The following is a 27,350-nucleotide window of genomic DNA, read 5'->3' as shown; positions in this document are numbered from 1 at the left end:
GCCAAGGCGCAAGTCTGCCGGGCGTCTCTACGACACATATTCCCTGCGAGTCGCCTCCCTATCCACGGAGCGTCCTCTCCTCCGCAGTACAGCGACAGATACGCCTCGGCTAGTCTTTCCCTTTACAACGGAATTGAGTCCTAAGTGCTGCGCCGGCGCTCAGCCCCCCGCCGCACACGCCCGAGCCGCAGAAACGCCGCCTATGCCCAGGTGCCGTCATTCTCCTCCCACCGCTCAGCGACGCGATACTAGGTGACCCGCTTCGAGCGCGGCAGAAGGCTGCAGTGTCCCTTCCGCTGCTCCTCCTCCTTCTCCTTTCCCTTCCTCAGCCCCGTTATATACATCTGAATCCCCGCCGGCCCCTGATCTCCCGACCGAAGCCTGGGAACCATGCCCTGTCCGGTGATGCTTCTGGTCGTCTTCTCCACCGTCTCGGTGCTGCATTCCGCCCGGGCGCAGAACGGTAAGACTCTCCACCGCACCGCAGTCGAACCCTGGGGCTCGGTGGATCGACGATCCTGCCCGGAGTACCGTATCCGAGGGGGGACGTATGATGGATTGCGGCTCTATAAGATGAACGGATAAAACGTTTCATTAACACCGTTACGGCAGGGAAAACGGCTGCAATGCAAATGCCGTCGCTCGGTGTGTAATTGGGATTATGTTAACCGGCTGCATACGTGGGGTGTCTTTTTTATCCTTTATTTCAATAGATACCGTTATTTTTTCTTTTTTTGCACTCAGAAATACATGCATTTTCGTTCGTGGGGAAGGGAAGAGAAAACAACAATAATAAAAAAGCCTAGCGATGATAAATGTTTGTGGGATAAAGGTAAACTTATTAATGTCTTATTCGCTGGCGAACGCCGCAGGCGCCGTTTCGTTATAAATTAGCCCGTGTTCGGTTTTAGCTGCGCGTTGGCGTTTTTATTTTAATATTTAATCGTAAATACATAGTTGTGAGAAACATTAGCCCGCAGTTTGGAGCTTGTCGGTGATGCGGCTGCGTGGGTGTCGCGCGAGGCTGCGGGTCGAGGTGCGCTTTTGGGGGACAGCGCGCGCGCGCGCGTGCGTGTGTGTGCGTGTGTGTGTGTGCGCGCGCGTGTGTGTGTTTGCCGGCTGTCAAACTCGCCGTCCGCCAGGCGAGCGGAACCCCGAGGGCGCCCTGAATGCGGGGCATTTGGTGGCCCGGTTGTCCATCGTTCACGGGAGAGGACCACGTTACACCGTTGCAGAAGGCGGCCTCCACAGGGAATTGTGTAACTTGTGTGGCTGATTGCAACTAATACATTAATCATCATATGATAACGCATAATAATTTCAGTAATTATATCTGGGTAAACAGTTTCAAACATCTGTTTATTATATGGCTTTTAATATTACTGTCCAATATGTTATATGTATTGTTTTGTACGGTTGGTATTTTCTTGTGTTCAGAAATGATGAGGTTGCTGTCTCGGCTTTTCTGGCAAGGGAATTTTTTTAAGCTGCTCAGAAATGGTTAGTTTGAGCAGGTTTTATGGACTTCTTGTTATCGAAAGAAAGTGATACAAAGGTGAATAATGAATGCATAATTTGGACTGCTGTAATATAAACTCGAGGGTCATTTTTACGTACTGTTTAGCGTGCAGCCGTTCACAAGGTCGTGTAAATGCACAAGGATTCGCCATAAGTTTCTGCAGCCCCGACAAAGGCTGTTTACTCCCGGTAATTCTGGAGTCTGTGCTGAACCGCTACTGAAATCCCGTTACTATGTGTGTTCTTACTAACTGGTACCATCAGTACAAGTACCATCATTCAGTCTGCCGTTCAGCAAGAAAAGGGTAGATCGCTGTCTAGGAGTAAAGAAGCTCGATGCGTGTTAAAAGTAAGGACAGTCTGCTGCGGTAGGCCCAGCGACACGCCGGCGCGCTTACAGGAGTCACACGCTATACTGTACATGCGAAGAGCTGCTCCGCTGCAGGGAACCGCACGCAAATGGTGGAAATGTCACACAGACAGATAGCACTGCGGAAAATATGTTACAGAAATCCACTCCGTCAGTACGTATCCGAGGGAACACCGTTAGGACATTTATGACATTATCAGTGGCAAGAGAGTTGGAATAAACAAGAAAACAAGCTATTTTAAAAAGGATTTTACGAGGATGAAGCATCTATTAATTGCCTTTGTTCTAAAATGCACAGGGGTAACAGGGTATGGTTAACACCATGATTTAAGTTACAGCTGTTTAAGACTTTGGTGAAGTAGTAAACTTGGAAAGTCTCTGGCATGATAGTATACATATATCATCTCTCTCTCTCTCTGTCTGTCTGTATGTATGTATGTATGTATGTCTGTCTGTCTGTATGTATGTATGTGATAAATATGGGGGTGGAGGGGTGTTCTGTAAGATGATTCTCTGGTAGCTTGTCATTTCAACCCAGATTGTAGTGGGGGGGTTGTGTGGGATATTACATTGATTTCTGAACAAGGGTAAAAGCATGACTAAGCGTACATTAATGAAAATCTAATGAAAGGCATTAAAAAGCAAGGCCCGCGTTTCTGTCAGCTCCACGCAGCTGCCAAGTGCATCCTTGATGTTCAGCGAGAGGACGTGTATTTTAATCTGATTTCAGCTTCCTCAGTACAGTCCAGAAACAGGAAAGTGGTGATTTTAATGAGCTGGGTGCCAGGTCCGTGGAGTTCCGTTTGCCTGTTGCCAGCATGAATGCTTGCATGACTTATGCTGCTAATTTCACAAGCGGCTCGGTGACGTGGAGAGGAATTTGGAGGGCTTTGCTCAGAGACTTTATTATTATATTACAGGAAGAAAAAAACAAGCCGGATTGGAGGAAGGTTTGGGGGGGTTAAGCTTGTTATACCACCAAATCTATTTCATTCTTCCTCCAATCCCGTGTTTCATTAAAAAATGTTAACCATGGTACATTATAGATTGGTTGGTTAATTGTAAGGCAGTTTTGTAGTAACACACAAGTTCCTAACTCTAGGTTCTGTATTTCTTTTGGGTGGGGGTTCCTTTCTCTGTTACTTGAATAAATTTTGATCTGATCTTTGTTCTACCTTTTTACCTGGTAGTGGAATCTGAGCGCTGCTTTCCAAAGCCTGTAGATATGCAGTATTGTAGTGAGCTTAACGAAATCCTTTAATTATTTCTTTTCCATTCCAAATTACATGGTTAAGTCATTAGCGACCCTAAGGAAGGAATAATGCACTTTTGAAATGTGGTATCAAGCTTTGGACCCCTGCCCGGTAATCAATATCCCGTTGTATGGAAATACATTACGGTCCACGGCACTGAAGAGTCGTGCCCCAAATTGTGACAATAACGTGACCACAGAGAAGCCCAGGAGAGCCACGATTTCCAATTGAAATCTGCAGTCTGTAATTACTTTGTGCGATAGCATGAATTGATGTTACATATCTCATTATTTATAACATGTGGTGTTTGTTTCCTCTTTTGAAAATTTAACACCACACATTACATTGCATGGTGCCGTCTAACACTTATTTAATGTTATTCTCTTCATTCCACTTGGTGCATTATTGCTGCTATGTGTTCTAGCCTAGTGCATGCCCTGTTTTTACACTTAATCAGAGTAGGGGCCAGGTTCTAAGACTCAACAATATACTGAATAAGATGTCTTTTGACATTTAAAAGGCGTTCTTTGGTGCAGTGCAATTCAGAATTTAAAAATAAAAACTTTGTGTGGTTACTTCTGTGTTATTTTGACAGTGCGAAAACAGGAAGTGTAGTTTTGCTTCAACCATACCGTCCAATTAAAGCCTTCTTGGCATGCAAGCTAATACCTACTATGTACGGTATCCTCGCCACTATTCTTGAGTTCCAGGACTGTGCACCAGCCCTTACCTGTGCCTGGATGCAGTGTCTGGGCTGCAGCTCTGAGTGCTGAAGATGTGAATTGGATGGAGGGGGGAGGGGTCATTTGTCTTAATTGATTTCTTGTGCGGCGCATTATTTGAATGACCTCTGGAATTAAAGGTTGTCTCACGATGCATGCCTCTTCTTTGGCATTTCTCTTGTCTGGGGTCCAATTGCTTTACAGGCATTTCCTACAGGGCGGTGGCTGCATATATCTTTGCTTTATATAAGGATGCAGAGATCGTATTGGGTTTGGGATAGCATCAACCCCAGCCCCCTCCCTCCCGTTTTGTCTGTGCTTGTAGAAATGGGCAGCATCCAGTCTATGCAACACGCATCTTCTGCGATGCACTTTCTCATTCTGTTGGCCGGTTCTATATTTAGAGCTGAGATGCAGTCGAGGGACTAGGGCCTGTTCCGTCCTTTTCCTGTATGGGGGTACTAGAATCACTGTTCTGTGGAGTTCTTTGCGGGTGGGCAGAGGAGGCGTGCGCGCCTGTCCACTCGCGTCCGGTGTGTCCAGGAAGAGATGGGACTTTGCTCATCAAGAAGGAGCAGGGCTTTTGGACTGCATCCCTCTCCAGCGTAAATTACATTTTAACCTCTGTTAAAAAGTCACACAGTCAACAGATTCCTCTCTTTTGGCTCAAAAAAAACAATTGTTCTGAAGCAGCATGACCGGGATTTTCTGGGAGGTTCTGGGAGCTTTCGGATGGGGGCCGAGGGCAGAGGATTGTCAGCTTTTGTCAGAGGCGTGATCGCAGGATCTCTGGCCTCTGATCGTTGAATGACCTGAGGTCATAGTTGACTCGGACTCTCAGAGCCATGTAATGCTCCATTGTCCAAGTTACAAAGGCCTCTGTAAAGTTATAATCTGCCATTGCTTGAAAAGTCTCATTTAAATGAACAAAAATTATCACAAGTTTTCCATTTGTTTGTGTAAGGGCGTTTTCCCACTGCACCAGGTACCGTACCTTTGGTACTTCAAAGTGTTGGTTTTCCACTGGTGTAAAAACTGGTACCAGCATGAAATGGCATCACAGCGTGAGGCAGGATATTTTGTACTGAATTTGAAAAATGGCTGCAGTATATTATACAACTTGCCGATGTGGAATATTAATACCAACATATTATGCACATAAAATTCTTACATCGCTAGTCAGCTATATTAAAATAAGGCTTTTTCTTACTTTCAATTCTGTACAGACATTACAGTGCGGGGATTAAAGTTTTGCGAAAAATATTTTTGCTGTCATAGGAAAAAAAGACTTGGCGAGCTTTGTGATTATAATTATTATTCCTTTTATAGATTCTTGTATGTCTTAAAATCAGTTTAAAGTGTGCTTCCGCTGCTCTTGCACGAGCGCTGCATACATTCTTTGAGACAATCATAATCATTTTCATCCTTGCCGCTTAAACCGCTTGAAGACTCGAACTTATGAACTTATGAACCTTTCTTGTTTCATACATTTATGACAACAAAATCACATCACTATATTTATAACAAAATCAGATGTCTGGACACAGACAATTGGATGCATTCTTAGGCTGTGAAAGACGCACACCCATTAGGAAAATCGGGACGTTTTCAGATTCCCAGTCTGGCCTGTGATAGGATTTCTGTCCCTGTAAGAGGCCGCCTGCCAAGGCTTTGTGGTGAAAAGGCCAGGTCAGAGAGGTTCGGGGCACAGCAGGCAGGTGCTAGGTGGCTTTCCTGGAAAGAGGAGGAGTGATTAACACACTGTATGTGGGACTGGGGTTGCCACGGTCCACATCTCATGGAATAAGGCCTTGGCTCCCCCGGGCCTGGCGGGCGGATGCTGCAGCATCCTGAAATGCCTCGGTACGCTCCCCGCAGGTTTGGTTGCGATAGGCTTCCTCAGGTGCCCTGGATGTTGATTTCAACAACATTGAAGCTACGCACGGGGCGGACGTAATTAAATGGGTGATTCCTGTAACGACCTTTATTGTCATGCCGTGACGGCCGGGGGCTGCAATGAGATTCCATTACGGGGCAGTGGAATAAGTCCATTATGGATGCCGGCGGATCCGTAGCAAACTTCCTGCCATGATGTTTTCCGAGCGCCTGGTGCCCACGGAACTGTACTTGTTCATGATTCCATTGTGTTGGAGTGGACAGCTGGGGAGCGTTTCTGCACGTGGACCTTACAGAGAGACCGCGCTGTGTTTTGGTTATGTTCGTACCATTGGGGGGGGTAGCTAAGAGGCAGTTCCCCAGGCTGCCGGGAAGTATGACGCTCACAGCCTCAGGAGATGGAACATCTTGTGGTGGCAACAACCTCTCTGAAGGCAGGCGAGATGCTTCCCATTTCAAAACCAGTTACTACTGGATGTTTTTATTATTTTTTTTTAATCTTGGTGGTGGCTGTGAAGTAAGTCTATAAATAAGATAATCGGAGAGTATTTTAATTAATTTCCCCTGGCAAAAGCCTGTTAATTGAGTGGTTTCCTGGGTCATTGATTCAATTTCTAAGCGCATTTATTAAGAGATTTTTCTATATTTTTTGAAATGCAGTCTAATCACTACAGACAGCGTAACGTTACGGCCCAGTCTGGCGGCAGCCGGCAGCAATGGCGGGAGTGTGACGGGAGACAGAGTGCGCCTCCTGGAGGTCGGTGGGTCTCGTCCTTTAAAATGGCTGACTGGCGCCATGCTGCCTGTCAGCGGCATCCCTTCTGCTTCGAGGCTGTTCAGTATGCATGGGACAGCTCCCACGGGGGTGGGGGGCTGTGAGGAGGGCTGTGTGGCAGCTGAAACAGTAACAGGCCCCGCAAAGCGGCGGTAATGTTCTAGCCTAGTTTACTCATCTCATGGCAGGGCCGCGGTCGAGACCCGTTATACTGGATCGGCTCTGCTGTTCCCGTTCAAGATGTTACTCTCGATTCATCCTGAAAAGTGGCCGAGGGTCTCCTTCAGCCCAGGAGCCTTGCAGCGTTCTCCCAGGACTCAGATCTCATCATAAGCCCTGTATTCCTGTCCTCTGATCCAGCCCACGCTGTAACGTGGAGATAATCTGTTTGACTCGGGGAGTATGACCGTAATCTCATTTACTTGGGCTCTTGCTATGCACATGACATAAAAGTGTGGCCTGCATGGTGTAAAATTCACTTTTGCGAAAAGAAAAGAACAGCCCATCCATCTTCCAAACTGCTTATTCTACTGGGTCGCATGGGGTCCGGGGCCTATCCCGGAAGCAATGGGCATGAAGCAGGGAGCAACCCAGGATGGGGGGCCAGCCCATCGCAGGGCACACTCACACACCATTCACTCACACATGCACACCTACGGGCAATTTAGCAACTCCAATTAGCCTCAGCATGTTTTTGGACTGTGGGGGGAAACCGGAGTACCCGGAGAAAACCCCACGACGACATGGGGAGAACATGCAAACTCCACGCATATGTAACCCAGGCGGAGACTCGAACCAGGGTCCCACAGGTGGGAGGCAACAGCGCTAACCACTGCACCACCATGCCACCCCCGAAAAGAACAGCCATATTTATTAATTAATTTACTCACTTGTTTATTTGTCAAAGAATTAATCTGAAGGTGCAAAATGACTGCCTTTAATTTGTCTGTCAGGCACTTGGCTGATTTAACAAGTTCTTAATGCACAAGTTCTATTATTGGCCCCTAGCAACGGGTCTCTCACAGCTGCTGGTATGTTGCCAGGAAACCATCTCTTGCACAATCTCTGGCGGTGGTCCAGCAGGCCGCGCTGTACCCTGTCTCTGCGGACCACGGACAGGGCTGAGTTCAGACTGTGTCCGCAGCTCGTCCTCTCTCCGTCCGTAGTTTGATGCCTGGTGGGTGTGAGTTTTTTTTTTTTCATTTTCCTTCTCTGGCGCCTTGAGATTTGGTTCTGCCTCATATTCACTGTCAAATGCACACTTTGTGAAGCAGTTGGCAGATGCCTTATGGGCCCAGAAGGGAAGCGTCACATGCCGTTTTCATGCAGAGGCAGAGAGGGAGTGGCCCTGACATGAGTATTCAGGAATACTGGTGCACGGGTGAAACTCAAAGATGGCATTAAATATTCACGATGCTGTTAGTGTTCTCCGGTATGTATCTGAACTGCTGAGTTGTTGTCAGTGAGTCATAGTCAGGGATCCTAAGAGACTGTAATCTACCTGTGCAGGGAATGGGGCTGTTTGTGTTGCTCTTAGTCGAGCACCTACCCAGAAGACTAAGCGAGAGCTAAACAGTCACTTGAATGCCGATTGTGCTTTAAGTTTCTGTTAATCATGTTGTAAGTTCGCCCTGAAATGGGTCAAAACCCAGCCTGTTAGCTTGGGAAAGGCTTTAATCAAAACGGACTTTCATCATTACAAATTTATGCACCTGGATATTTATACCCGTCCCGCGGAGCCTAGCAGCAGGGGGGGGTTTTCATCAGGTCTTTGTGTTCTTTGGCCGTCCTGCTGGTTAGAGGTGTCACACCACAAAGAGCCTTTACTGCCGTGGTTACTTCATAGTAACCGGCCTACTCTCGATTTATCGGTCAGTGTTTGTCTTATGTGATCATAGTGTATCGTGTAACACAGCAGCATAGGGTGCAATTAGTCTTTGGAAATGAGCTTGTTAGGGGTTTAGGAAAAAACATTTCCAACACATAATGGGCTTTGCAAAGGGAGTTAATAATGAGGTTTTTTTCCACTTTTGTTTAGATCACAGTACCTGGCAGTGGGAAGAATATACTCATGAATTAGGCAAAGGATCGAGAAGCACTGCTTAATGCACGAAGGTGGTCTTTGAAATACACCTTTGACGCAGTATGGTAATGAATTCAAGCTGGGGGTTTGGGAGGCTTACAGTTTGGGGGGGGGGGGGGGGGCAGTCCCTTGTAGTTTGTTGTTGTTTTTTCTGTCTCTTCTGATGAACGCCAAGAGCAAGGCTCGCTCAGGTTTGCGTTTGGCAGGCGGCCCAGACCAGGCCCTGTCAGGAAGGAGCTTCAGTGTCACCGGGAGCCATTGACCTGTTATTCATTCATGCATAGGCTTCTATCGCTCAGTCTCTCATGTGTTTCTGGTTGATTTAACACTTGCCTCTTCTTTATTTGCTTTTAATCACTGGCTATTTTGTTCTTTGATTGACCCCTTTTGTCACCCATACTTCTCCATCCTGACCCCATCTCCTTCTTTACCTTCATCTTTACATTCCCTATACCTTCTCTGCCTCCTCGTCCCTTTTTCCCCAACTGCCCTCTGACCTCAACTTCCTGTCCCTCGCCACTCTGTTCCTCTTTGCTGGTTCCTCCTCCCTATTCCTTTATTTACTCTCTCCCCGTTTCATTCCCATCTTCCACTCCACACTAACTCTTCCATGATCACTCCCCATGTTGTTGGGGTCTTTCCTCCTGTTCCCTCTAAACCTGCTCTCTGATTTCGGCCCTGTACCTCCTCCTCGGCCCGTGGTCCTCACCCCTCCTCCCCGGTTGCCCCAACACGCTCCTCACCTCCAGCCGGGTTCGTGAAGTCGCCCCTGTCCGAGACCAAGCTCACGGGGGACACCTTCGAGCTGTACTGCGACGTGGTCGGCAGCCCCACCCCGGAGATTCAGTGGTGGTACGCCGAGACCAACCGCGCCGATGCCTTCAAGCAGTTGTGGGACGGCGCTCGCCGGCGGCGCGTCTCCATCGGCGCGGCGTACGGCACCAACGGCGTGAGTGTGCTGGGCGTCACGCGTCTCACGCTGGAGGACTCGGGGACCTACGAGTGCCGGGCCAGCAACGACCCGCGGCGTAACGACCTGAGGCAGAACCCCGCCCTCACCTGGATCCGGGCACAGGCCACCGTCACCGTGCTGCAGAGTGAGTGACTGTAGATAGTGACCAGCTAGAAGCTCCCCCCATCCGACTCCCACCCCTGTCCCAGTGCTCCCAGTGCTCTACCACCCCTGTGACCAGCCTCCCAGGAAGATTATAGAAGACAAAACAAGAAACCTTTATTTTTTGAGACCGTTAAAAACCCACTTTTTTGATGGTATAGAACTACTATTCTTGCCTTTCCCATGGGGGTCTTGCTGAAGATGACCCCAGTCCCAAATGCTGCCCCAGTCTCTACCTTCCTCCATACCTGCCTACCTATCCCATCCTCGCCAGGGCTCCGATTTATGTTCTGTTTCTAACCTGGTTTTCTTCCTTCCATCCATAAGCCTCCCAAGGCCACATCTGCATAAGCCGCCCAAGGCCGTATCTTTCAGAGGTATTGTTTTTGTTGCGCGGCTTTTGTGTCACGTGGCTTATTAACTTCAAAGGCTGACATCCCTTCGCTTCTTGGCATCGCGCTGACTGCCGCAGCACTTTGACGATCTCCGCTGCTCCGCCGTGCCTTTGTGTGCCTGGAAGGGGCTGGAATGTATGTGAGAAGAAGACGGGAATGGATCAGGATTATGTAAACTGTCCGTTTTAGGTATTCTTCAGTGGGCTGCCGTATCGTGGTGTCAGGCAGGCACAGGCTGAACATCGCATCTCCCAGCTGCGGTTCAGAAAGTGCATAAATAAACAACAGCATAAGTGAAGGTTCTTATATAGAAACTTTTAATATGTCTACATCACATTTTGTCATTACTGAAAGTTGTGGTTCTCAGATTATATAGATGTAAATTCTGATGACTTGTGTACATGACAGGCTATACACACTGTGCTTGTGGGTAATAATAATAATTATATTTTGCTGTTTAGAGACCATAAAGTCTCCTGCTGGCTGTGTGGTGTTCACTTTGCAGCTGGCTGTGTAGGTCTCTGCGTTGCATCAAGATTCATAATGCAATTAGCGGCTTATGCAACAGGACTCAACAAGCTTTTAAAATGTCCTTTTTATGTATAATTAATTTGTTCTTCTGGCATGCGTTGACATTACTGCAGGAAAATGAGAAACAGATGCCTGCATGCAGTTCCCAACCCCCCCCCCCCCCCCCCAGTCGTCACGGTGATGCTTCCACTGTGAATCAGTGGATGCGTCCATAGGGCTGCATTGACAGCAGTGAGCTTAAAGGTATTAACAAGTCTGTGACAACATTTCCTCGTGTGTCTGCACAGCATGTCACACCCGTCAGTCAACACTGTGTCAGGAGGAAACAGGAAGTCAGACATATGGGCAGTGGCAGGTATTTCACTGACAGCTTTGTGGCTAACTGGGCTAATGCCAAGTACCCACACGAATAAGAGGAGCATTAGCACCTAGCTAGCGCTAAGCTAGGGAGAACATTTGGCAGGTGGCGTTTACATAATGAGGCCCTCAAAGAAGAATTTTCTTGCTTTACTGATTTTTACATTCCTCTTCTAAACAGGTGTGTTACAGAGATCCCTTTACCTCCTTACCATTGTGCCTTTTTTTATAAAAAATCAACAGTGCGAAGCCTGTGTGCATGTATGTAAGCATATTGGGGGGGGGAGGGTTCATGATGGGCGAACGTAGTGAGACAGACGGCACTGTAGACGGGCGGCACGCTTTTGGTGGCAGCCAATCAGAACCAGCGATTGTCCATGGGGGCCCTCTCAGGCTATTGGCCGCAAGGCACTGCAGGAGAAGGTGCCGTGAATTCTAATAGTAGTCACGGGCCAGCAGGCCTGCTATCAAGAACGGCACCAGCGTGGGGCTTTAATATCGGAGCCAGGGCTGAGATTGGAGGACTGTGCTTCCCACCCGCCCCCCGAACCAGGCTGGGATTCTGTCCCCTGACAGACCCGCCCTGTGTTAAAGGAGGAGCCCCCCTCCCTCGTCACACATAGCTCCCAGCCCGGAGCTGCCTGCCGCACTCTCTGCCGACCTTGTCTCTCTTTGCCTCACTTCTCTGTTCGTCCTTGTTGCCACCTGGGTTGTTTTTCTTTAAGGCAACATTGTAATTTTTTTGTTGGTAATGATGACAATAAAAATAAAAATGTGCTATTATTAGAAACAAAGGGAAGCACGGCTGTCAATTGATTGGGTGCCGCAAGTTGTTTTAAACAACAGGTCACGCTCATGGAAAGGTAACAAAATCAGATTTGCCCCTTTAAACGGGAGAACGTGACAGGTAACAAATGTGACAGAAATAAGAGATGCTGCTAGATTGTTCTAGATTATATAATGCAGACGCTACTCATTTTATGGTGGTTTAGCTTATGATATATTGACTTCATGATGGTGCAATAGTAACTGCAATGGCAGCATTTGTGCTTTAAGTCTCTGTAGCGATCATGAGCGTGAACATTTCATAAAGTGTTTATATCGTACAGGGTTGTTTTCTGTGTTTGGCCAAATAAAGTTGTATTTATTTATTTACTTTTCAAATACTGGTATTATTACAGTAATTATTTATTTACTTATTCAGTTGCAGTAGCTACTTGTTTATTTATCTGTCATGCATTTTAGCTTACGATATTTTCCGCTTACGATGGGTTCATCAGAAACCTAACCGCGTTGTGCGCTAAGGAGCACATGTATTTGAAATAAACGTCCTGTTCTGATGGTACCGTCTTGTGTAGAACAGTTTCATTTACAAGAAAGTAGGAACGCATAAAATCATAGTCGAGGTGGATGTTAGGTGTGTGAGCTTTCCTCCATAAGGTGAGGGATCTATACGTGTACCGGCAGCAGCTACTGCCCACTGTCTCTCATTTTCACAGCTGTCATGTGGGGGGATCATCCTACAGGTTCACCACCCCCTGCCCACGGCGTCCCCAAATAACCCACAGAAGCCAGTTTCCCATGTAATCCCAGTGGCAACATGTGGCCGAGGGTGGTGGAGCGGGCCGGGGCCGCGTTAACCAGCTTGCCGGGGATGCGGGTTTCACAGGAAACCCTCGCCACACGGCACGCCCCCGGACAGATGGAGCCGGAGGTGGTGGGCCTGGAAACGAGCAGCAGCAGAGTGCCTGTTCAGGGAGTGAGGCGATTAGTGCACATTCACAGTGAACCGGGGCTCCGAGGGCGCTGAAGGCCGACACAGACCTGAGCACGAGTACTGACCCCCGTCTTAATCTTTCTTTAGCTTCACTGCACTAATTATCTTTCCATAGTTTTAAGTTACATGAGTGAGCACATCTTCTTTATGACTAATGAATTTTTTCTTTCCCTGGTTTTACGTAACGTTATTTTTCATTTTTTTGTTTAACAGTTTCGTTCTTTCATCGAGTGCCTCCTGGGTAGGTGTATATGAGCATATGATGACCGAGTGTGTGATTTCAGTGTAGAAAGAGTCTGTTTAAAATTCAAAGGATGAGAGAACTCGAGAGGTATGAAAATCGTCAGCTTGTTCTGTGAAATCTGAAACAGCAGAGTTGTATGTAGGTCATGATAAAAAATGTCTTTCGGTTCACTCGGGTTCACTCGGTTGTTCTGGGTTTTGGGTTCGGTGACCTTCCTGAGAGGTGGCATCCATAGCAGTTTATATCAGATGATGGCCTTGATAATTCTGAATATTTTTGCTGATGTCATACTACGGGCAGCATGGTAGCTCAGTGATTCAGAATCACCGCTGCTGTGGACCTCCTGGGCTGGCATTTTGAGTCCAGCTCCTGGCTCTCCCTGTGTGAAGCCTGCATGTTCTCTCTCTGTTTTTGCCGTTCTCCTCCAGCAGTCCAAAAACAGGTTTAATTTAGGTTAATTGGTGTCTCTAAATTGCCAATAACGTAAGTGTTTGTATGTGCCTTGCAATGGTCTGGCATCCTGGGGACCTTCGGTTATGGAGGATGTCATAATGCATCGTTCTTTCTGGCTTAATAATTTGAACTCCTTCCACAAACCCAGCCTTTCAAGAAACCATTGTACTGGATTAATGATCTGTATAAGCAGCACGCAGAGACCCGGCTCCTGTAAGTGTTTTTGGGTGTCTTGGTGTTTGCAAAGTTCATAAACATAGCAATGAGCAGTAACTCAGAAGTTGTAATGTATGGATGTAACGTACAGGAAAGTGCATCATGTAGTATTATACCATCCATGAGCTTTTTGACAGTACACAGTTAAGCAGTCAAAGGGTAGTAGGTGTATATTTGCTCAGAACTTAATATGAGACCATGTGCAAATTATGAGTAACACGATAAACACTAGTAAAATTTTCTTCTGCTCTCCAAAAAGTTACTGATATCTAGTTGGATGGTTAGATGAACATCGACTCAGATCCCAAACCTCTCCTTAGGGGCACCTCAGCCATTCCATATATTTATTAAATTTCACTGGCAGCTCACTTAATTAATTAAATTAGTTTATTAGATATATGACGTGTGCTACTGGTTAAGTCAAAACCATGGTGCATTGCACGGTTGTTGCAAATTCTGTGGTGACTGTAGGTGAGATTTTGAAATGGTCAAGCTAACATTTCGGCAGAAATTATATTAGATTTACAGATATAGATTTACACCAATATAAAGATCACAGTACTGTATATGCAATTTTCTGCTTTTCTAAGGTTTTATTGCAAACCAAATCTCAAGCCATCCAGTCTATTGTGTTCAAACTGTTGAATGTAGTAGATGTTTATGTTTCGCACAGTTTGTCTGTTATAGGCATCCATACATGCCTTTCCTATGAGGCTGGAGCACCCTGTTCCCAGCATCCCACATGCTTTGGAGGAACTGTGTTTCTCCTACGTATCCGGGGCCCATGTCCCTGCCCACCTCCAGCGCCTTTATTTGTCAGCCGTTCACCATGCGTGTGTTTCAGAGCCCCGGATCAACGCCTCGGATCACATGGTGCTCTCCGTGGACCCCCACGGCACTCCTCCCATCACGCTGCAGTGCAACCTGACCAGCGCCTCCAGCAACCACAAGGAGAGCTACTGGATGAAGAACGGCGAGGAGATTGCAGGCACCCGCTTCAAGCTGAAGCTGACTGAATACAAGTAGGGCATGTGACCTGCTCCCCTCTGCCGCCACATATTCTAGAACAGTGATCGAAAGGTCAATTGCCAAGACATTTCTAGTTGATCTCAGCATAACATATTAAAGTCCCCCACCCGCCCTACCCCTAGGTCTAGTCCCCGATTGGCAAAACATACCAAGAGCATATTATCTTTGCAAAAGTTGCCATCACTGTAAAATAGTTTGGAGACTGCTGCTCTATAAACATCCAACGGAGATTCAGTGACCTTTAGATCTGTCCTTTGGTGTCAGAATGCCTTCAGTGTTGGTCAAGTAACACTAATCTGTGTGGCGCAGATGTGTTTGTGGTCCCCTGCAATGTGATAAAAATCTGTCACTTTGTAATTTGCGGGGACCCCTTTCTTTCATCCCCACAAGGGGAAATACATTTTTATAAATGTCTGTAAATGCAATCAAGAAAAAACTGAAAATGCCAAAAATGTCTCGTATTTTGTTCGGTTACTTGTGGTTAAGGTTGGAGCTGGGTCAGAGTTAAGGTTATCATTGTTGGGATTAGGGTTTTACCCATAGAAATTAATGGACGGTCCCCACAATGACATATGTATAAGTCTGTGTGTGTGTGTGTGTGTGCGCGCCTGTGTCCATTTTCTACACTTGAACGTGCTTACTGCTATGCTAGCTCTGGGAGATTTTAGCTGCGGCCCCCTTGGTCTCCAGTGAACCCCATCCGCAGCGCTGTCATAGTCACATTGTTCCAGTCCGTTATGCATGGGCTGGCGCTCCAGTGCAGCGTGAGCCCGGGACGCGGCACCCTGATCGGCAGTCTGTATCTCAGGCCCCGACCTTGAAGGTTCCGTTTGTGTGGAGGATGCATGTTGAGTCATGGTGGCGCCCTGAGCTGAGAGTGACTACATTCTACCCGGCTTGTCTTTCCACAGGCTGAACAGACCAAGAACAGAGGATGCTGGGGAGTACATGTGCGTCTACACCTTCGAAATGGCACCTGACGCCAACGCCACGATCGAGGTGAAAGGTAGGAGTGTTATCCTGCTGGCAGCGGCTGCTTCAAACCCAGCGATTGGCCTACCAATAGCATTCATTTGAATATATAAGGCGGGTCTTTTCCTCATTCACTTGTTTGATTGGTTTAAAGTCCAGGGATTAAGACGTGGTGTGGATCCACTACCAAGGCAACAGTTGTCAGTCAAGATACGAAATCCAGGAATCATTGGTAGAAACTGTGTTCTGCGCCTCTATATATATACTGACAAGTAGAACAATAAATATGCAATAAATAGGTGGTGCATCGGGGAAGGATGTTCAAATAGCCACAGAGGTAGTGCAGTACTGATACAATGTGGAAGTGGAATTTTAAAAACAGTGTGCAGTGCAGTGCAGTGGGGACAGATGCGGGTCACTGGTCATTTAGCGACGTCATAGCTGCAGCAGGGATGGTTCATAATATAGTTCATAGTAACCATATATTTATAATGGTGATGCCCTGAAAATGTATTTAGTAGCCTGATTATGTGGGTCACTGCAGCTGGGTGGAGTCTGTTCTCCTGCATTTGGGGCTGGATGGGACTCGTAATGAATGACGACAGAGCTCCCAAGCGGCAGGACGGACAGTGCGGTCTTCCCCACTGCAGGACTGCATCCTACACCCCCGTCAGCAGGGACAAGATCGGCGCGAGTCGGACTGTCGCATCCCACAGCTGCTGGCATGTGAAAATGTGGGACGTGGGTAGGCGCCGGTGAGCGTGAGAGCAGCGTCAGCTGAAGGGCACGGGGATTCAGTGACTGTTGGAATGTTACGTCTGATCGACGTCATGTGCTGCCAGAGCCGCTCAGCACACTGCCGTATCCTGCGCTGCTGAATATGAATGGGTGGCCTGTATTGCCTCCCTGAGTTCACCACACAGTGACAGGACAGGCTGGGTCCCAGAGGATCCCTGGGTTCGTGTTATGCTGCTGCAGCACAGGGTAACCTAGCAAGCTGCCGTAACTAAATTAAAACGGATTAGCTGCAGGAGCACAAGGAGCTACTTTAGCTGTAATAGCACAGGGTAGCTGGGTTAGCTGCAATAGCACTGGGAGCTGGGTTAGCTGTAATAGCACAGGGTAGCTGGGTTAGCTGTAATAGCACAGGGTAGCTGGGTTAGTTGCAGTAGCACAGGGAGCTACGTTAGCTGTAATAGCACAGGGAGCTAGGTTTTCTGTAGTAGCACAGCATTAGCTGCAGTCTGCAGTGCCCTTGACTTTTCCATCGGCTAGGAACACGGCTCAGAGGCAACAGATGGAGGCTTGTGTGTGATGGTTGGGGATTAAGCCTCTGGATCCGGTCCCAGTCTCTTCTAATAGCGAGGCTCTATTGTATATGATGATAATCTGTTGTGAATGGGCATGTTTTGCAGCTAGGCCTGGCATTTTTTTGGGTGGACTGCTTCACCTATTATGAACCAATCATTTTCAAATACAGTATTTTTCCTCTCAAGTCTTCTCTCTAGATTTCAAGTGCTGTAACATCACATTACAGTGACAAAATCCGGGTAAGGATAAATGGTAACCCGCGGTGAACATCCAGGATGAGATAAGAGTGATTCAATGCTAAATTATGTCATGTTGATGGAAAGTATCATCACACAGCTGGGAAGGGTGGAGGGGGATTCTCTGAAATGTCCCTCTAAAATTTTTCAGACTGTAATGAATTACTAATGAATAGGAAAAAAACCTAAATTAATGATTAATGACTGGGCAGAAATGGCATAACGGCAATTATGTAATGTGATCTCGTATGGTTCACCTGGACGATCAATGGAATATAGTGACTGTCGTCGCTTCGCAGTCTGGTCCTTTACCATGACAACCCTGCCTTGCTCCATAGGGAAGATGCCCAGGCACGCAAGAATGGATAGTTCTGTCCCGCTTTGTGCACTACCTGGCTACTCTCCGCTAAGCATCTATGAGGACAGTGAGATTAAACGGTACCCCCTGCTCGGCCGTCACGTGTCGGCTGACGTTATTCAGGGCAGAGGGTGCAGGGAGCTGTAGGCTGCAGTCACTGCCTTCAGTGGGGCAGCCTTGCTGTGGGCTGTCTTTGAGTTCACTGGTTGGGACTAAATTAAAGCATGTGTGCTTCACATTTATTAGAACTAGGACACCTAATGAGATAACCCACTTTGTCTGTGAACTGAATTTATGCTCCATAATGAATCCCTGACCGAGGCCGCCTTGTTGCTCGAGTAGATATCTTACATATTATTATTATTATTATTATTGTTATTATTATTATTATTCAACGACAGGCCACTGTCTTGCAATAGGATACGCACAGCTTACCTATTTATGCTCATACTCAACACTGTAACGAGAGCTTAGCAAATAAGGGTAAGTCATTTCAGAAGAAATGGGAAATGCTTGGGTAGTGGAGTCACTCAACATGTGGCATTGAATCATTGAACAGCTGCTTTGTTTGATTTCCCATTAATATTAAAAAATTATATTCGTTTAAAAGAATCCACAGGGAATAATCAATGACAAATGGGCAGAAAAGCAATTATTAGTGCCAGTTATCAGTGCAAAGAGTGGGTAAGATTGGAGAAGCTGCTTGATTGTGCTTATAGAAAAGGAATTTTGTCGTACATAAATAGTGAAAATGGAGCCACAGACTGACAAGGAAGCGGTTCCTTTACAAGATATTTGAGCACATTTCTGACGTGCTTTTGTCCCAGAACACATTGTTTTCCTTGTTTTTCAGCCTCACGGTAGTGTTTGTGTAGAAGTATTTTCCGTGTTTTGTCCTCTGCAGTTAGACAAGGACTTTGCACTACAACACACTTGCTCTCCTTCTTCCCACAAGGTCAGCTGATGATGGAAATGGCAACTATGAGGCAGTACTCACTCTATGACTGTTCTCCTTCTGAAAACATGTTTAATTCTGACGTCCACACTGCTAGTATCTGCTTCCATCTCTACAATGCTGGTGTGGCACACGGCCTTCATGTAATGCCATGCCGTGGTCTTCTTTCAGTTGTGGAAACTATACATTTTGGTGCGTGTGTCCGTTTCAGCCATGATGATGATTATTAAAGCTGGATATAAAAGTGAAATTTCCTTCTCATGTGTCATCTGGTGCGCTACTTCAAATCTGCCTGGTAAATGCGCTAGGTGGAGCCACATCTCTTGGAGCCATTGCCTGCTGACTCTGCCTCATGTTTTTTCCTCCTAGCCGCTCCTGACATAACCGGTCACAAGAGGAGCGACAATAAGAATGAGGGACAGAATGCACTGCTGTACTGCAAGTCTGTGGGTTACCCCCATCCTGTGTGGACCTGGCGCAAGCTGGAGGGGGGAATCTTAATGGTGTGTAACCGTTGCTGGTCCCAGTGAGGCTTGAAGCTTTTGGGTTTTATTCAGGCCATTTCAGTTTAACCTTATTGTCACTACAGTCAGGTGAAAAGTTCAGGTCCAAAAAGTACAAATCCAGACCAAGGTTTTGTTTCAACCAACCAGTTGGCTACTCTGTGACTGTGACTCTTTATGCTAAACTGGTTGGTTGAAACAACTGGATTTGTACTTTCCATCTCTGATTATAGTGTCTTGTGATTCTTAGAACTGGTGTAACCAGTTTAAAATAGAATAACAGAATGGAACACTACAATAGCAGAATCGCAAACAATAAGATAATAGATTAAGTACAGAATAAAGAGTGTACTGTATGTATATAAAACTTCATATAAATAAGACCATGCTGTATATCTTCAAGTACAAAATGTGCTTTATCTTAATTTAATGGATAGATATGGTAACATAGAGAATACACATGGAATTCTGTAAATAACTGTAATAGATGAGGAGTATAACAGCAGTTATGTATTTCACGAGGATGTTGCAGGTGGAATGATGGTCCCTCTAAAGGAGTTTGTTTTCCTTTGAGTCATTGTACACTTTTCTTTCTCCTTTCCCTGCAGGATATTGAGAATTCCAGTGGTCGCTTTTTGATCAGCAACAAGGACAACTATTCAGAGCTGCAGATCATGCACCTAGACATTGCCACAGACCCGGGCGAGTACCGGTGTAACGCCACGAACATCATCGGCACGGCTTCCATGACCTGTATCCTGCGGGTGCGCAGTCACCTGGCACCCCTTTGGCCCTTCCTGGGAGTTCTGGCAGAGATCATTATCCTGGTGATCATCATCGTGATTTACGAGAAGCGCAAGCGGCCGGACGAGGTGCCTGACGGTAAGCGGTCTCGTTAGCGTCAGATTTCCCACCCCAGGTTTCGAATCGAGCGTTTCTTCCCGAGGGTCGTGTCACGCCCCAGCAGTGTGGGTGTTATCACCAAGGTGGCTTTCGACGTTTAACCTCAGATGTAATCCTGGCTTTGAAATATATCGCTTGCTTTCTGTAAGGTAACCGTAAGCGTGGACGATGTTTCTCTGAGGATCACCATCCCTCGATGGTGCGTTGTCACGGAGCCTAACCCTACTGAGGAGAATCTCACAGTCTCCGTCTCACCTGTTAATATTAATAAGCAATGTGATTCCTTGCTGACGGCAGGAGTGGCCTGCTGTGAATTATTCATTGCTGTGTAAAGGCAGAGCGTTGGGCCTGTGGGGAGTTCTGTACGTCTCTGGTGTTGAGGATCACCACGCACGCGTACCATCTGCCCGTCACGGTCACATGCGAAAGAGGCCTTCCCTGATTCCCGGAGGAGAAGGCTGGGTTTAGCTAAATACCAACTGTTTTTCAAAACGTGTTTTGTGAAGGGAAGCAGGGATAGTCGGGAACCCTTTCAGCTTTTGGGAAAGACTTCAGGGATATCACATTGAAAGATGATTAAGCATTGACTGAATAAGGACTGAAAGTACATTACTCAATGCTCCAATACTTTACCTACTGACCAATGCAGGGGGAACTTTAGAGACGTTTGTGTGAATCTGATGACTAAATTAAACTGCCTGCAGCAGCTTCCAGGACATTTTTTAAACAAACTACAGAATGACATGCCGGACAGTGTAAAGGCCTCTTCCTTTGTGGCAATGAGAAAATAGTGCTATTTTTACTTAAATGTTACAGGTGGAATGAATTCACGATGGTGATCTGACTATTGGAAAAAACAAAGATTAGTTGTATTATTTGAGGTTTAGTTTGGTAAAAAAAAAGAAAGAAAGAAGGAACGTTTATCTTTGTGTCTTTGATTTAATCTCTCTGTAGCATCAGTGTTTGTTGACTCTGCATGGGTAAAAAAAAATGAATAATCACTGTTTGTCCTTTAATTGTCATAATGCTGCAAAACTAATCATGATTTATTTACCACTTTTTTTTTGCTATCCTTCAGGTAAGTAAATAAGAAGAACCTTCGACGGGGCAGTATTTTTAAAAAGTGTCATTTTAAAATTGCCATCTTAAACTGCATTATTAATGCCCAGACATTACTTATCCATAAGAAGCACTGAAGACAAACAGCTTGTAATTGCTTACTGTTCATATGTTTGGAAAGCTGTTATCAGTGCACTGTGCGTGAAGTGGCAAGCAGTCACAGGTCCCCGTTTTCAGTCCCTACTGTGCGCGTCAGCGATACGACCTATTTTAAAGTAACATCACAGTAAGTAGTATCATTAAGTTCATAAGCAGGCACTTATGAGCAGTGAGACTTTGGCAGCTCACAGTTTACACCTTGCATATTTTTATCAAAGCAGTTAAGCTGAATTTAGGGTAGAAAATGTATAGTGCAGAATCAAAAGTTTATACCGTAACCCTTGATGACATGTCCGAGTTTTTAATCTACTAAGAGCCCAGTGAATAAATGTTAAACATGCATACTTACATACATGTAATGTATGACTCGTAATCCCTCAGCGTCACTAACGTGCAAAAGCCACGCCATGCCCTTTGTTCATTCGGAGGCTGCTTAGTGTTTTCATGCTGCTCTACCTTAACTTGTTACGAAAACACTGTAGCTGTGGAGGTTCTAAATGGAGTTGAAGAGGCCGCAGAGCTCGAATGATGCCTTAAGGAGCTCTGTGAGGTTCTAATAACACATTGCAGCTTCACACTCTTCTTCCGTTCTGTACGTTGTCACCCTGCCATCGTCTGCGGCTGTAGTCAACAGGCAACCCCACACGCGAGGCACCTGATTTTACTGGACATGCCCCCTCCCTGATCTGAAGGCCTGTTGTTTCTCGTTCAGTCACAAGAAATATGACCAAACAGAAAGAGGAGTGTGGGTGTTTTTTTGGTTTTTTTTTTACATGATGGGTTACTATGATTTCTCCTTTCCCCCCCTCCACCTTTTCCAATCTGCATCGTAACCTAAAATGGGTGGTAAGTGCGAGATCCCGTGCATGCCTCTGCAGTTTGTCTTCCAATCAGCTGCTTCTTCTCTATAGTCCATCCAGACCATGATGTTTATTTGGCGATTCAAATGAAAAATTGTGTTTCTTATGCTGTTGATTGTGTGTTAAACCTCATACTTTTCCATGCACTCATGGCTGGTTCTGGACATAAGCCTCCCATCTCAAAGTCTGAATATCCCTCCCATTTGCTTCATTTAAATAACAGTATTTTATTTATTTATTTGTTTGTGATGTGTGTTTTTTTTCCCCTGAGATGGTTCTGGGAGGTCAGAATTCAGTTTTTACCAGGAAGCTGGTTGTTGAGCACATTGAAAATGATTGTACTGTTTAACACAGGCTTTATTATTTTGCTTGCTTAGAAATCAGGTCACAGTTAAATCACACAAGACCAAAAACCTAAGGCAGTCTGATATGAGGGCACATTTTTAGACCACGGCAAATTTCAGACCATGACAAGGTGTCATGGTAATTGGCAAATCTACCTGGATAAGGTATGAGAGCAATTAGGGCAGCCTGAAGCATGCTCTATTCACTGCACAGTCAAGGAGTGGACATTAACTATAGCAGGTAATGTCTACCAAAGCATGGACTGTCATCTACTATAGGATGGAACATCTATCAAGGCAGGATATGTCAACTATCATAGGAGGGAACAGAATGTATTATAGGAGGGAACCTCTACCGTAACAGGGAGCGTTATCTACCATACTAGGCAACATCAGCTATCGTTGGTGGGGTTCTCTACCATGAAATCGAAAACAAGGGTTTTCTACCCGTGCTCTTGAAAGTCATAGGTTCAGCTTAGTCATGCTTAATTGCTTTATTTCAGTTTTTGATTAGTGGTTTAGTTGTCAGTCAGGTGTAAACTGAAACATCTCTAAACGCTGCAGAAATCAGGCCCCCAAGGACCATAGTCAGGTACCCTGTCCTCAGATGATGTTTTTGTTGCATTCGGCTTTTTTGCATGTGTCTACAGACAGCCTCGGGCTCAGTTGGCCCTGCCTGCAGCGATGCACTGTGGTTCACACGGGGTGCACGTGTTTGGGGAGAGGAGTAGATTAGGACCAAGAGGAAATTATGTCCCGTGGGGTCTCGTCAACAGAGCTGGAGATATGAACACATATCTGAAGACTGTGTCTAGACTGTTTTAATCCTTGTTCTAATTTCTTATGTATGTACAGTTACGGGTCTTTTCTTTCTCATGTGGTTCTTGAACCACAAGAAGGATGGTGGCCAGTCAGGGATCCGCTCTGAATCGTTGCTTTTTACACCACAGCTGCTTCTCTGTGTTGTGTTTTCAGTTCCCACAACAGAAACTCGTTTAACAGGCCTCGTTTGCCGCTACTAAATTACTTTTACAATGCAGTTTTTTATATATATATATATATATATATATATATTGAGTTATTCATCTTCAAGATTTTGTGGGTGTGTTCTTTTTGTTTCCTGGGTCCGTCATGCGTGCATATGTGTTTGCTCTGGATTCTGATTTTGATCTTGTCAGACATGCTGTTTCCTATTTTTTTTTATTTGCCTGGCCAGTGTGCCCTGTCAGGTGCTGTGACCTCTCTGGCATGGCGGCATGGAGGGGGGGTCGTGGTCTCTGCCTTAGGCCATCTCTGCCCCCGGACCTCTGCTGCTCTGCACCGTTCCCTCCATGCCTTTTGAACACCACTGGAATCCCGCTATCCTCAGACCTCAGGCTGCTGCAAACCTGGCTGCCCTAGTTTTCAGATCTGCACCCACAACCCGCTACCCTGACCTTTATGGCAGATGGGTGCCATAGTCTGTAACCTGCAGATACAGTCACCTGTCACCTTAATGCTTTATTTATGTAAAGTTTATTTTAAATCATTTGGCGTTTGAAGCCCCACAAAGACCTGGATCCTGCATATCAGGAAGCAAATTAACTCTAAATTAGCTCATCTCTGCTAAATACGCTCAGTTCAGTCATTTATGGACAATTAGCATGAGCCAATTAGCTGCATAACCATTTCACCTGAAAGGTTACGTGCTTGCTGAGGCCAGGAGGCTGAAGTCAGCAGGATTCCACACTCAAGGTGTTTATTCACGGCCGACTTACTCTCCAGCGACCGAATCGCAGACACTTGGGGTGGAAATGAACAGGATCATTGTAATCCTGAATTATCCTAAGGAAGGGAAGATGCCGCGCATCCCCATCCACCGCAGCATGACGCGCTGCCCATTTTCAATGTTCAGTACAGTCATGTAACAGCCACGCATCGCTTTTCTTTAATGAAATTGCATTAGCTTAATTTAAGAGAACAAAACTAACACATTATAAAAGATTCCAGTACTGGCTTAATTTCTGGGTGTGCAGGTTGTTGCTTTAACTGGTTATTCGGATGATGTCTAACTTGGTTTCTTTGTATTTCTTTCTCCTCCTCCGCCCTTCCTCCTGAAGATGACGAGCCAGCCGGACCAATGTAAGAATCACATTTAATGAACATCCTTTTCATTGCTCGTAGTCAGATTCATAATGAGCGTCTGCTTCACAGCTTGTTTGATAGCTGTATCAAGCCTTCTCTCTAACGGCGATTCCATGAAAACAGTTCAGCCTTGTTTTTTGCTTTAGGTAGCATCACAATGAAATGTTCAGTACTCTCAGCTTGTACGCTTCCAACATCCATATACAAGCAATAGAAGAAGTTAGGCCCTGAAATCCTTGGTGGGTGGGTAGTCTGACCCAATGGCAAATAGAATGTCTGTAATTGACAGCGCTTGATAATCCCTGCTACCAGACTCATTCATCACATCATTGCACCTGAAACATGACAGCATCATTCATGTCCAAGTCCAAGAGTGTCTTTGTGAAATCTGATGTGCCTCTCTGTTATACCAAAGAAAGTCTTAATTTTGTTGATTCTAATATGTTATAAATATCCCCAGATGTCTCTGCTTACTGTTACATTACAATGGAGCCATGAACATGTTTGCTATCTGCTGGAATCTCTGCATTCACACAGTCACACATCTGCACAATAGCAATATTTCTGGAGTCACAGAAAAAAAACCCCCATCAGATTAGGCTTTCAGAGCGATGGACTATGGTGGCATTGTGGCACAGTGATTGGCATTGTTGCTTCACACCCCTAGAACTGGGGTTTGTGTCTTTGTGGAGTTTGCATGATCTCCCTATATCGTCGTAAATTAGAGTTGCTTAATTTTCCGTAGGTGTGAATGTATGAGTGTGTGCTGCGATGGGTTGGCGCCCCATCCTGGCTCATTCCCCGCCTTGCACCTGTAACTTCTGCGATAGAGACCAGTTCCCCACTACACTGCATTGGATGAGTGTGTATAGAAGATGGATGGATGGACTAATATTGGGGAAAAAATATTAAATCTGTGAAAAGTATAATTTTATATCAAGTATATGCAAGGCAGTGCCCAAGTTACGAACAAAATCCATTCCCTAATTTTAACTAATTTGTAGTTGTCAGAAAAAATAACAACACAGTGCATAACAATAAAAATGATATAGTAATAATAAAAGTAACTACACGTGGTACCGTTCTGTGCCCTGAGCTGATGAACAGCTGAAGATACACGTTTTCATGAGTGTCACAGAGTTGTACTTAACCCGAATTTTTAATATAATACACTTTATGGCAGTCTGTTCAAAAGTACGAGTTGTGTGTAAGTTGGACGCTCCTAACTCAGGCACTGCCTATTAACAGCAGATTTACGTGTTATTTTGTACTTATATCAATGTAATATTTTGGTAGTTTTGAAACACCATCAGCACAGAATAGAGGTCCTATTCTGTTTCCTCCCACTGGAGCCTGCCAGGGTGTCTTGTGTGGTTCATTTATTTATTAGGCTTGTGCTGTGGCAGCCCTTGCATGCAAACAGGCCTTTGTTCCGTATGGGGCAGCTTTCAGAGGCTGGGACGTCGCTTGTGTCCTTCGAAGCCAATGGCCTGAGGTGACTGTGCCAATGCTCTCCTTCCACCAGGAAAACCAACTCCACAAACAACCATAAGGACAAAAACCTACGTCAGAGGACCACCAACTGAGCAGACTGGCGCCCCCCCGAGTGAGTACTGCGGGGGCCCATGGGGAAAGGCACCTTGGAGCACGCATGCGCATTCATTCTGCCCTGCCCTGGGCGGGGGTTTGACACCAGCCGCAGCAGGTCACTTCCGACGTAGGTCGCACTGGAGCTCTCTGTTGTTTTTCCCTTTCAGATGACCAAAAGCATCTCCTGACCACAGGAAGGTAACTGAGGAAGCATCGGCAGGTTGTTCTTAGCAAAGCATATACGGGCTCATTACCAGGGCAACTATATAGCATCAAGACATTGACAGAGGACAACAAAATGGGTCATAGGCATGCCTTGCTCAGTCTTCTGGGGCAGCGGGAATGGAGATGACTGAGTCCTTTATGAAGGTGTACACTTTTGTGCTGTGTGCTGTTGATTGGTGTTGCTTTTTTTAATTTATTCTCCTTTCCCCTCAGGCAGAGAGTATTTTTCATTTTACATAACTGTCTAATGCATGCAAAAGCCTCACCTTACTGTACAACTTTTTTTTTTCCCTCGGATGGCTTTGCGTCCAACCGAATTGTTTGTATCTTTTAAACTCTTTAAAACTTACTTTCGAAGGAAAACCGGCAAAAAAAATACATATACCTACATATATATTGTTCCACTGCATAAAATTCGATAGAGGTGTCAAATCATAAAAGATAATTTAAGGTTAAGTTCCAACATAAGGATCTCACCATGTCCAGTATTTAACCAAGAGAAAATAATGAAGATATTTATTACTGTAATATTTATCCAACTTAAGAAGAAAAAAATTCTATGTTTTACTATTTTCTATAGTTAGATGTCCTGTATATGTTGCAATGGAGTGTTAAAAATTACAGATTATAGCAAACGTGTATAAACTTCATTTTGTAATGCACATTCCTTACTTCATTCATTTAATTTAATGGAAATATTTACCGTACAGCATGGCTACTATCCTATGCAATATTATTCCTATAGAGATACAGAACCTTGAGGTGAGCGTTGTTAGGATTTTCTCATGACGATGGAGCTTTAATGTTGTGGGATAAACTTTTTACTGAGCTGGTGTAACAGACTGCCCTGCTGTAGCTGCATGATCCCTTTGAAGTACAGTACCCATGTTTGTTGCAGTGCTGCCAGGCCTTTGGGACGGAGGAAGACAGACAGGGGGGCGGGTAACTTATCATTTATGAAACATGTGAAGCGGAACATTTTTAAGAAATAAAAGCCTCTGAACATATGACGTTTGGT

At 45.6% G+C, this 27,350-nt stretch overlaps 1 protein-coding gene across 1 annotated transcript; it reads left to right on the top strand.

Annotated features, from left to right (window-relative positions):
• The first annotated feature begins 113 nt into the window (after positions 1-113).
• nptna (neuroplastin a) lies at positions 114-27,339 on the top strand. Its single transcript, XM_049030867.1, has 8 exons — positions 114-463; positions 14,549-14,726; positions 15,645-15,739; positions 18,935-19,068; positions 19,677-19,950; positions 24,493-24,514; positions 26,043-26,123; positions 26,275-27,339. Exons 1-7 carry the CDS (start codon positions 391-393, stop codon positions 26,101-26,103), a joined length of 837 nt encoding a protein of 278 aa, XP_048886824.1. The 5' UTR covers positions 114-390; the 3' UTR covers positions 26,104-26,123; positions 26,275-27,339.
• The last annotated feature ends 11 nt before the right edge of the window (positions 27,340-27,350 follow it).

The sequence above is a fragment of the Brienomyrus brachyistius genome, chromosome 11 (assembly GCF_023856365.1).
Source record: "Brienomyrus brachyistius isolate T26 chromosome 11, BBRACH_0.4, whole genome shotgun sequence".
Taxonomy (NCBI): Eukaryota; Metazoa; Chordata; class Actinopteri; order Osteoglossiformes; family Mormyridae; genus Brienomyrus; species Brienomyrus brachyistius.
Note: the sequence above shows the minus strand (reverse complement) of the source record. Positions and strands in the feature narration are given on the sequence as shown.

What these genes read in the sequence shown, in the direction of transcription:
- nptna (XM_049030867.1), top strand. Translation starts at nt 391, where the DNA reads ATGCCCTGTCCGGTGATGCTTCTGGTCGTCTTCTCCACCGTCTCGGTG. An exon ending in TTCCGCCCGGGCGCAGAACG is followed by an intron (nt 464 to 14,548) that starts GTAAGACTCTCC and finishes CGTGTGTTTCAG; the next exon opens with AGCCCCGGATCAACGCCTCG. An exon ending in TGGAGGGGGGAATCTTAATG is followed by an intron (nt 19,069 to 19,676) that starts GTGTGTAACCGT and finishes CTTTCCCTGCAG; the next exon opens with GATATTGAGAATTCCAGTGG.